The sequence below is a fragment of the Corythoichthys intestinalis genome, chromosome 4 (assembly GCF_030265065.1).
Source record: "Corythoichthys intestinalis isolate RoL2023-P3 chromosome 4, ASM3026506v1, whole genome shotgun sequence".
NCBI classification, from domain to species: domain Eukaryota; kingdom Metazoa; phylum Chordata; class Actinopteri; order Syngnathiformes; family Syngnathidae; genus Corythoichthys; species Corythoichthys intestinalis.
This window is the reverse complement of record NC_080398.1, coordinates 58227778-58239907: the sequence shown is the minus strand read 5'-3', so window position 1 is coordinate 58239907 and position 12130 is coordinate 58227778. Positions and strand designations below refer to the sequence as shown.

Below are 12130 nucleotides of genomic sequence, written 5' to 3'. Positions count from 1 at the left end.
AAGAAAGCAGTCCTTCAGGACTCCCAGACAACATTAAGATTCTTTGGTTTTAGCTTCAAAGCCTCCTCTTTCATTTTACCACAGACATGCTCAATAGTGTTCATGTCTGATGATTGAGATGACCAGTCCTGGAGCGCCTTAACCTTCTTCGCCTTCGGGAACTTTGATGTAGAGGCTGACGTTTGAGAGGCAGCACCATCATGCTGAAGAATTTGCCTTGTCTTGTGGTTTAGAATGTAATGGGCAGCAAGAATTTCTTGATACTACAAACTGTTGATGTTGCTGTCCAATCTGCAGATCTCTCGCACACCCACCCTCTGCCAAGGCCCACAAATAGACTTCACTGTCAGTTTACGGGAAACTCCACAGGGGGCCTATTTTCAAAACCTTAAATTCAAATCTTTTCAAAACCAAAGCCGCTAGTGACATAAAACTAAAACAAAAAACAGCCAACAAAAAGTTTAAAGTCGTTCCCTAATAAAATCCAGATAAATTATTTTTATATAGGTATAACAAAACTTAAAATGGCTATAAAATTCTGAGATTTTATGCTAGATGCACAGAAATCACCAAAATGCAGAGATAATCGCCTATATTTTCAGGATCAATAGCAATATTTAACATATCATATACGTTTCTGGCCAAAGTAGCGCCTTTCTTTTGTTTTTGTTTTTAACAGCTAATAACATCACTCAATTTTTACATCTGAAACTTGATACTTGAGGAAAGCATACAGAATAATCTTGATTTTACTCAACAAGAGCAAAACTTGCGTCTTTCTATATACAATCACAACTTATTTAGGTTGAATTCCGCTATTGTGTTGAGATACAAAATCCAAGATGGCAGCCGTCACAAAAACAAAACAAAACGCTTTTTAAGTTGAAATGCTTGTAAATAAATGCTTAAATCTCGGAATTTCTATAGATATTAAGGTAAAACAGTCTAGATCAGGGGTCCCCAAACTACGGCCCACGGGCCGGATGCGGCCCGCCACCACATTTGGTCCGGTCCCCTGAACACGACCAGAGAGCATTTTGATTTTTTTTTTTTCCCCAATAGTGTTATTTATTTCCTGGATTTTTTTTCTGTGAAGAACCCAGAGAGGGTTATTTGGTTATTATCTATTTAATTAATAGTGTTATTATTATATTAATTATATTATATTATATTATATTATTATTTTTATTTTATTTACTTTTGTTCCGTGAAGAATCCAGAAAGGGTTATTTGTTTGTGGCTTTCTGAAAAACAATACATTTTTACATTTACGCCGGTAACACACTAGAAACGTCAACGACGCGTCAACGATCCCGCCGCGATAACGCACCAGTGACGCTCGGCGTCAATTTCCATAGGACGCGTTTCACGAGCAGCGTGTCTGTGGAGCGTCTCGATTAGTTCACGCGAGGATTGCAAGATCGCGCGAGAATAGCGGGTATTTAAAGGTAATAAAACAACAACACTTTGCTTTTCAGACCGCGCGTATTGGCCAGCTTTGTTTTTGAAAGAAAGAAGAAAAGAGAAGTCATGTGCTAAAGCAAAAAGCAATCCCAATGACAAAGATTTTAACATGTCCCCCTACGGGGAGCCGTGGCGCAATGTCTGTAGGAGCTGTCTAGTCAGCTGATAGTGAAGTTTATGGCCCACATCTTGCAGAAACGATGGACAGTGGAAAAGTGGCAGAAAGTTGATTTTTCTGATGAATACACCGCAAATACTGCAGAAGACCTGTTGGAACCTGCATGGACCCAAGATTCACCCAGTAAACATTCAAGTTTGGTGTAGGAAAAATCACGGGTGGGGTTACATCCAGTATGGGGGTGTGCGAGAGATCTGCAGAGTGGGCAGCAACATCAACAGCCTAATCTATCAAGAAATTCTTGCTGCCCATTACATTTCAAACGACACACACACCCTCCTGGACTGGCCAGCCCAGTCATCAGACATGAACATTATTGACCATGTCTGGGGAAAGATAAAGGAGGACCTTTTATATATGAAACCAAAGAATCTTGATGAACTCGTCTTGCAATACTTTCCGTGCCGTTCCAAACGACTTCATCAATACGTTATTTGAGTCATTGCCAAGACGCATAGATGCAGTCTTCCAAGCTCATGGGAGTCAAACACAATATTAGTTTTTTTCCCCCAAGACACCTCGACTTTATGTTCTGATCTTATTGTAGCATATTAGTGTTTTCAAAATAATTTATGGTAGAAATTATACTTTATTTTTGTATGCGACAAAACTTTTGTCCTTGCAAAAACAAATGTCATGGGCTTCACCAAACAGTGAACATCAGACCACATTTTCACGGTTTCATTTTGCCCCCGGTTATTAATATGAAGGACCTCGAATTTAAAATTAACCTTTTGTTGTAAGAATGAAATACAATTATATGCCATTTTAAGTAGAGGTGGGAATCTTTGGGCACCCAACGATTTGATTACGATTCAGAGGCGACGATTCTATTCAAACTCGATTATTGATCCCCACCCCCCCTTGCTTTTAATGTTTCGTACATCAGTTCCAAAATTGTTCAAAAATCCTCTCAGGCTAAACCAAACTACTACTATTTCAGTATCAAGTTAACAGTTCAAAACAGTAGATAAAATAATCAAGGACCCATTCTATATCAGCAGCTTTAAACTACATTCAATTAATTAAATGCTCTAAATCAACCGTTAAAGTTGTTAAAATTGCTCCCGTTATTCCATAATTTCCCTCCTGTCTACTTTAAACATGTGAAAGTTGTAAAACTGTTTGTTTTAAAGAGATTAAAGTCAAGATTTTGCTGATTTAGGAGTATTTTGGATAAAAAGCTAATTAGGTTAGCTACAGCGGAGCCTTCCAGAGAAGTCTACTGCTTTAAGATGGCGGCTGTTTACTGACGCCGGCAAAACTGTCATTTCACATCTCGTTCTTTGTACATGTTCTAACACCGCTGTCATCTGTCATTTGGCATTTAGTTCTATATACTGTATATGTGGTATCCCGTAGCATTATGCGTCCGTATGTTTGTAGCAACTAGCAACTGGGCGTTGTATGTAGTGGCTGTCGGCCGCAGTCAGGCATTATAGTTTTTTTTTTTTTTTAAATCTGGCGGCATAAATTGAACATGATATTTACTCTTGTTCCATTCCTCATTGCATCCTGAAGACCGCGCTGACTGTGTTTTAGTTCAACTTTAATTGGCATATTTCAATAATCGGAATTTGGATGTTTGTGAATCGTTCTCGAATCTTCCACGCCCGAATCGCGACTAATCTAAGAGTCAGAAATTTCGCACGCCTCTAATTTTAAGTCACTGTCTTTATACGACAAGACTTTTGTCAGGGACTGTACTATAACCGATTACATGACCATATTAGGCCAAAAAAATACACAAAAATCATCATCAGATTCCGACTAGAAAATACTACAAAATTGAAACATCTACCGTCCGAAGACCAGGAGTGCCCTCTAGCGGAGAAAACATACTTCCTACCATCAGAGGTGGGTAAAGTAGCAAAAAATTTTACTCAAGTAAGAGTAGCGTTACTTCAAAATAATATTACTCAAGTAAAATAAAAGTAGTTGTCCAAAAAATTTACTCAAGTACATGTAAAAAAAGTATTCAGTGAAAAGAATACTCAAGTAATGAGTAACATTGTGAGGAACTGCTTATGTTTGTTGGATTTTTTTTTAATAGGGGCATTATTTTTCTGAGCAAAGTTATCCTATTGTTATAATGATACTGTACAATAACCCATTACAAAACCACATTAGGCCAAAGAAATAAAAATAAAATAATATAAAATCATTGAATTCCGATGACAGAAAAAAATTACATAGATGATGCATTATTCCTCCAAAGAGCATTAGTGATCTCTGGTGGGGAAAATAGTTCCTAGTTTGAATAGTGAAGAGTTCCTTTATAATTATTATTTTGAAATTAAAAGGATAATATCTCCAGTTTTCCGTGTTCAATCGGTGCCAAATAAAAATTGGGTGAGAGGCTAAAATCCGCACTTTCGAGTCATGTTAAGGGCAGCGCTCTATATCAAATACTTCATTTGTTACAGTTTTGAAGACACCACATGATTGAACAGGCCAGTGTGAAGATAGAATGGCAAGCTTGCGTCTGATTGGTGTAATGGAGTCATGTGATTAGTAGAGCTACTTGCTACTCCTACAGCTGCTACAGCTACTTGGCATCGTTGGCAAAAAAAAAAAAAAAAAATCCAATATGTAGAATAAAGAGGAAAAATGTAACGACTCTTGTGTAGCCCAAAGTAACGGAGTAAGAGTAGTGTTTTTTCTTCACAAATCTACTCAAATAAAAAGTATAGCTTAGTAAAACTAGTCTTAGAAGTAAATTTTTTTTCAAAAGTTACTTAAGTAAATGTAACGGAGTACATGTAATGCGTTACTACCCACCTCTGCCTACCATGAAATTAAAACGATATCGTCGGTTATCCGTGGTCTGTTGGTGCCAAATAAAAACTGGGAGAGAGGTTGATATCCGTGCTTTTGAGTAATGTTAACGGCAGCGCTCTATATGAAATAGTTTAATATTTACGGTGCTTTAAAGACGCCACTTGATTGAACAGCCAGTCGTGAACGTAGGACTTCTGACTGCAACGTTGTGCATGGTCATGTGACTGCACTGTTGCGTCTAATTGGTACAATGGAGTCATGTGATTATTGTTGTGACGTCTCATTGATGAAACTGGTGGAGCCACTGAGGCACTACTTTCTAGCAAAAATAAAGTCTAAAAGTTTATGTAGAATAAAGAGGAATAATGTGAAGCCTGATGTAGCAAAGTGAGAGTGGCGTTTCTTCTTTATATGTTAAATCAAATCAAAGTAAAAGTATGATGTGACTAAGAAATAAATTTGTCTCAAAAAGTTACTCAAGTAAATGTAACGGCGTAAATGTAACTCATCACTACCCAATTCTGTTTACTTGTATATCAAATCATTCCGAAGTCAAGATACCAATCTATAACTTTCAGTGTTGTTAATGTTATTTTAAAAAGGAATTAATTACAGTTACAAATGACTTCTCCCAATAAGTAATTGAGTTAGTAACTCAGTTACCTGAATGTAACAGTAATTAGTTACTTGGCATGTTTTTTTTTTTTATTTCATTCACCCCCCAAAAAACAAAACAAAAAACTATAGTAACCTTTGCTATGTTTGGAAGTTATGTAATGTTGTGAATCAACCATTAAAGTTGTTAAATTTGCTCCCATGATTGCATTAGTTTCCTTCTGTCTACTGTCGACATGTGAAAGTTTTAAAACGATTTCATCATTTAACTCATTTGCTCCAGAAACCTATAAATACGTTCTATTTTTAATTGTTTCAGTGTCCCAAAAATGTATTTATACGTCTTTTACGTTTTTTTTTTTTTTTTTTTTTACAAGAGACATCGCTAGGTTCTGATGCAACTTTGCCCCAAAGCACAATGCTGAAAATCCATTTTAAAGCAATAAAACTGGCCACTGGAGGGGAGTAGCACATTTGGTAAGACCCGCAACCCGATTCAACGGAACGAACGGCCAGGCTGCATGGCCGGGGCGCCGGCGTAAGACGACCGAATGGACGACCAGGACTCCAGGGGCGGGAAGTCCGAGCAAGACAACCGGGAGGATGTCCGGGACGCCAGGCAACGAACGACCAAGTGCGATGACCAGGAGGACGTCCAGGATGCCAGGCGGCGGACGACCGAGCAGAACAACTGGGAGGACGCCTGGGATGCCAGGCGCAGGACGACCGAGCAGAACGACCGGTACCACCAGTGCAGCGGACGATGCCGTTGAGTCCGTTTTTGTCGAAGGAAAACATTATTCAGATGTTTGGGATGTCACAAAAGCCAAAAATAGCTGTGTTAAAGTCTAAGTTATGTTTGAAATGTATGCTTTTACAAAAAGCTCAATTTCTCAGTTTTTTAATCAGAAATTGGAAAATTGCTCACACCAAGCTATTTTCTAATGCTGATTTGTAAAGAATTGAAAAAGAGAGAAAACAGTCTAATCTTTCTTTTGGTGGGTTCCATGTTAATATAGCAATCGAACAGAATTTTCTGTGGGCCTTGCAAAATCAGTCAAAATCGGGTAAAATGGCCGGGACCGAAGAGGGCTGCACCTGTGAAAATGGCTGGGAGCGAATGAGTTAAAGATGGATTCAAGTCAAGATTTTGCCGATTTAGGAGTATTTTGGATAAAAAGTTACCTTGGTTCGCTAGGAAGGTTCTCTACAACAGAGCATTCCTGAGAAGTCTACTGCTTTAAGGTGGCGGCTGTTTACTAATGCCGGCGAGTCGATCATTTGGCATCTAGATCTATACATGTGCTAACGCTGCTGTGTCTGTCATTTCGCATTTAGTTCTATATACATGTGATATTTACCGTAGCATCATGTGGGCGTAGTTTGTAGGCTATCGGCTACTATGGAGGTAGATTTGTGTCTTTATTATTCTATAAAACAAAAAGTTGCTTCAAACAAATATTTTCAAAAGAAAAATTTCAATCATAGAAAAACAGTTTTTGACTGCGAAAAAAATATTTGAAACTCAAAAATTTGCAATTGTACACTTAATTTTACATTGAAAATGTTTTCTTTTGATTGAAGGATTGAAGCAATCCTTTTTGTGTTTGGGCCAACGCGATGCTAGGTGGCTCCAATAATACCTGACTGTACCTATGGAGGTAGATTTGTGTCTTTATTATTCAATCAACAAAAACATTTACTTGAATTTAAAAAAAAAAAAAAAAAAAATGCATTCGAAAACTATTTTTTGTGATCAATTTTTGGGGGGATTGAAGTCGTTTTTTTTTATCGAAACAACTTTTTTGATTGAAGTAATGTTGTTTTGCGTTTGGGCCACATTTAGGCTAGGACATTTGTGTCGTCATTATAAAAAAATCAAAAGACACAAATCTACCTCCATAGCTACAGTCAGGAATTATTTGAGCCACCTAGCATCGCGTTTGCAATGGCGTCACAACTCCCTTCCCTCCTCCCCACTCACGCTCTGTTCTCTCGTCTCCGTGAGGTCCTGTCTCTCACAGACTTTTCTCGCGTCATTCAACCAACGCAGTAATGCATAGTAACACACGACTTTACATCCTCAGTAACGGTAACGGCGTTGCCAAAATGAGAAAAGTAATTCGATTACTCACTATTGAAAAAAATAACACTGTTAGTAACTCTATTATACTCTAACGCCGTTATTAACAACACTGATAACTTTACTGAATGGGATTGACGATGTGAAGGCTTTGATGCCTCAGGAGTCTGCACAGTATTCTGATTCTACCTGTCTCCACTGAGCACGAGTCCTGCATCACACTGGCACCCCTCCACACAGGGCGCAGCACACTGCTTTTCACTGTCTGTGGTTCCACAAGAAGCAGGGCATGCTGAACCGCATGCCTCATAATGGCTCCCTGCAGGACATGGAAGAGCTGCGAAGGGAGGAATGCACATCATTGAAAAGAAAAGGTTTAGAGCTTTTTCAATCAAAATGGGAAAAAAAACCTTCACAAGACATACAAATTGAAGTTCAACCATCTATTCCTAAACAGATGCATAGTACAAGGGGTGAAAGTGGGCCGGAAAGGTCCGGAACACCGTTCCGATATGAAATTCTGAGGCAGAGCGGTGCTTTGATCCTGAAAATTAGACCGCAACTGTCAAACCTCCATGTTAAAAAAGAAAAAAAACTGCCAGGCTGCGACACACGCATCTCCAAGAAGAAAACAAGAGAGATAGTTCGTTGCTCCTTGTCTTTCAGTTGTCCAGCAGTAGGTTCAAGTCGTGTTAATTGGAAAAAGTTCCTAGTGTCCGTCTATCAGAGGTGAGCACACGAACCCTCTTGTACTGTTTAGCTTTTATTATTTTCTTCGCCTTTGTTAAAACACAGAGAAACGGGCAACTTTTTTGAGAAAAGCTACAAAGGTAAATGAGAAAGCCCCCAAAGCCAGTTATCTTGTTGCTGAACTTGTTGCTAAATCCAAAGTCCCACACTGTGGCAGAGACCATAATACTACCTGCCTGCAAAGCTATTGTCAGCAAGCTGCTCGGCTCTGATGTGATTAAAGACATTGCTAAAGTCCTCCTGTCTGATAATTCTGAACTTTTCAAGCCTAACTGCTATGAAAAATAAAAACAGAGACTGAGAGCTGTTGATGAAGATTCTTGCCAGGATATCAGCTTTGGGTTCATCTAAACAGGTTTCACACTGAGTAAGTATAAATATTGAGAAACTATTTTATAAATAAATATACTGTACAGAAAGTAATTTTGGAACATTTTTGGGTTTGTGGTGTGCCGTGAGATTTTTTCGAAATTTATAAACGTGCCGTGACTCAGAAAAGGTTGAAAAACACTGCCCTAATGTATGTGTAAAACCTGTTGTGTCTTATTGTGTGTTATAGGTATAACTGCTAAAAGTAGTTTTCTTTGCATTTCTGTGGTTTTCGGAGGTTTAAAAGAGAGACAGAAAAAAAAATATATATATATATATATATTCTGGCTCCGTGGAGACGTTCATGTCAGGGAGTTACGGCACAAAATTCTAGCCACTTTCACCCCTAGATAGTATTCAGACTTTAATGTTCAACTTCACTCAATGACTTACGGCATTTAGTGACCATTCTCCACTCGGGATTGACCTTCACTCTCTCTGATAGACAAGCATCACTGTAGCTCTTCAGGTTATCACAGAGAAGCTGTCTTGCACCTGAAAGGCCACAAAAATATAATTTAGATGCATGTGCATAGACATGAAATCAAATGAAAAGTGCTGTCTCATTTTTTAAAAAAACCCAATTGTCATTTTTTTTGCTTACCCTTATTGATACAGACATCATAGACACAGTTGTCAAGATAAAAAGAGGGGTTGACCACTTTGTGGCAGAATGAAAATGGTCCATCTGCCTGTGTTATTATCCCACATTGTTTGGGGCGGCGGAAGTGGGCTTGCTTGTCTGGTGAACATGTGGGACAGCGTCCACCACAATTATCATGACAGAACAGATCTGGATCTTTTATTTTCCACTGCTGGATCATCGTCAATACAGCCGAAAGGGAAGACCCTATAAATTTGAAATCACAGACAAGTTGTTTTGCTGAAAAATGGTTAAATAATCTCATGTAACATAAAGCTTTTTGAATAATCTGTCATTTAGCACAGTAATCCCCAAACTATGGCCTGCGGGCCGGTTACGGCCCGTCTCTACATTTGGTCCGGCCCCCTAAACAAAAATTATTATTTTTTTGGTCCAATAGTGTTATTTATTTCCTGGCTTTTTTTCTGCAAAGAACCCAGAGAGGGTTATTTGGTTATTATCTATTTAATTAATAGTGTTATTATTATATTATATTATATTATATTATATTATATTATATTATATTATTTATTTTTGTTCCGTGAAGAATCCAGAAAGGGTTATTTGATTGTGGCTTTCTGGAAAAACAATACATTTTTATGGCCCCTCATCAGAGAAGAGAAAAGTTATGTGGCCATCACAGGAAAAAATTTGGGGACCCCTGATTTAGAAATTCTGGTCAATTAAAAGTACCGTATTGGCCCAAATATAAGACGTTTTTTTTTGCATTGAAATAACACTGAAAAACAGGGGGTCGTCTTATTATACCCTTTATATACATTATACCCATTCATGACGCTAGATGGCGGGCGCCAGATATCATTGAAGCAGTGTTCTGTCATGACAAGTCTCAGCTACTCTCCCCATTTACGACGCTAGATGGCGCCAGATATCATTGAAGCGATGTTCGGTCATGACAGATCTCAGCTACTCTTTTTAGTTTAACCAGTTTGCATTATTTTATTGCAATGTTTTTCCTTATTCAGATTTGTTTCAAGACGACAGTTACAGTTAGACTTCACTTTGATTGTTAATGCAGTTGTTGCAATTTTGTTGTTTTGTCACAATAGATTGGTTTATTTACATTTCAAAAACCAGAAGCCACCCATTTACGAATGTGAAAATGGGTGGCTTTACTTACCATTGCAGCACATTGACATTGAACTGGCACCCAAATCAGGCTATGCCATTGACGGATATGCACGTCCAAATTTCCCCAAAAATGCCACATGCCAAAATCCATTTTTCCACATACCAAAAAAAAAAAGCCACATGCCAGAAGCCATTTTGCCACATACCAAACACCACATTTTGTCCTCACTGTCTCCCCAAAACCTTATGAATTTTACAGACGAAAACATTATGAGTAACTGTCGACTAACACTACACTTAATTTGAGATTTCGCCGACAAAAACTAGACGAAGACGAACACATTTATGAAATGACTAAAATATGACTGAGACAAATAACGCAGAGTTGTTAGTTGCCACCATTCTTGTGACAAAGGTGCTTACCTCTTGGCTCAGGCAGATCATCTGTTTTGTCTCCATTGTAGTTTCCACAGAGACCTCCTACATGTTTATAATATGAGGATGGTACTGTGATGTAAAGCCTCATGTTCCAGTCATACTTCACAGTCAGACCGAAGTCAGTTGTGAGGACAGCATAGATCCCACTGCGCCTCACAGTGATCTGCCCGTCTAATAAGTTTACTGGTAAGTACTGAAGTTCACCATTTACCTGAAAATAATCATGAAAACATGGATAGATGGATAGACGGACGGACGGACGGACAGATAGATAGATAGAGTCATATGAAAAAATTAGGACACCCAATGGAAGCCTGTGTTCTCTAACATATTTGGTCAAATGGATATTTAATATCAATTCTAACAACCTTGAGAGATTCAAGTAATAGAACTATACAAATTAAAGTGAAAAAAGATTTTCATAACCTTCGTAAAGTGTAATTTTAAATGCACTTTCTGTTGAGGAATAAATTAGGAAACCCCACATTTGATCCCGCTTAAAATGGCTAAAATCACTCACAGGTGTATCACATCAGGTGCACATGATTAGAACATCATTACCCAGTGTTTTGAAGGAGGCGTGCCTTATTTAAACCTCACATTTAGTTTGGTGTGCCCTTGACTGTTGAAGTGAGAGAAAATACCTTGGTGAGATCAAAGAAGCTGTCTGAGGCCTTCAGAAAGAAGATTGTAGACGCTTATGAGTCTGGTAAGGGATTTCAAAAGATCTCAAAAGAATATAAAATCAGACATTCCACTGTCCGGAAAATAGTCTACAAGTGGAGGACATTCAAAACAACTGCCAGAATACCCAGGTCTGGCTGTCCAAGCAAGTTCACCCCGGGAGCAGATCGCAAGATGCTAAAAGAAGTCTCCAAAAACCCCAAAATGTCATCACCGGACCTACAGCAGGCTCTTGCAACTGTTGATGTGAAGGTGTATTAATTTCATTTCATTTCATTCGTTTATTTCAGGCCATTGCAACTACATGCCTGAAAAGGAGTGGGAAGAAGAAAACTTATTTAATCCCACCCCTATTCTCGTCTACTTAAGAACAAAAAATTCTTGCTACTTCCTTCCAAAAATGTAGGCCAACAAAAAATCAGTCCAAACAGTTTTGCACATGTACATTTTTGTAACAAATTTTGTCCCTTGTGATGAAGTTACCACAGGTAACACCCAAACCAAAAACAATTTCATACCAACTTGGTAAATGAAAGTAAAACCATACCAACAATGGTAAAGGCCACACACACAGGACAACAAATTATAAATAGCAACAATAACTATACGTCACGGACAATATACTAGCAATGGTAAGAAACAACCAGCACTCATACCAAGACAATTTATTGATGTAAGACCTTATATCAGTATACTGTGACCAGACCATAAGTTTGTACAACCTTTTAAATCTGTAGATAGTTTAGCATTGCTTGTGTTGCATTCCCAGATTATTCCAAAATTTCACTCCACACACAGACACACAAAAACTTTTACGAGTTGTTAGAATTTTTGGTATTAAGAAGTCTCCATATCCTCTTAAGTTATGACTTATCTCTTTCATTGTAAAAAAGTTTTGCAATTTAATTGGTAATACTTTGTTGAATGCTTTATAGAGGATTATTGATGTGTTATACTTTACAAGATCGTTAAATTTTAGCGGCTTTGATTGAATAAACAAATTATGTGTGTGCTCCAAAAACGCGACCTTATG

General features: G+C 38.1%; 1 protein-coding gene across 1 annotated transcript in view; it reads right to left on the bottom strand.

Annotated features, from left to right (window-relative positions):
• The window catches only part of LOC130915403 (IgGFc-binding protein-like), an 83752-nt gene that overhangs the window by 51537 nt on the left and 20085 nt on the right, over nucleotides 1–12130 (bottom strand). The window contains exons 8-11 of the mRNA XM_057835392.1: nucleotides 10399–10624; nucleotides 8845–9090; nucleotides 8634–8735; nucleotides 7311–7458 (exon numbers count right to left, since the gene is read on the bottom strand). Of these exons, the coding sequence (XP_057691375.1) occupies nucleotides 7311–7458; nucleotides 8634–8735; nucleotides 8845–9090; nucleotides 10399–10624 (722 nt within the window). The remainder of the gene's footprint in view (nucleotides 1–7310; nucleotides 7459–8633; nucleotides 8736–8844; nucleotides 9091–10398; nucleotides 10625–12130) is intronic.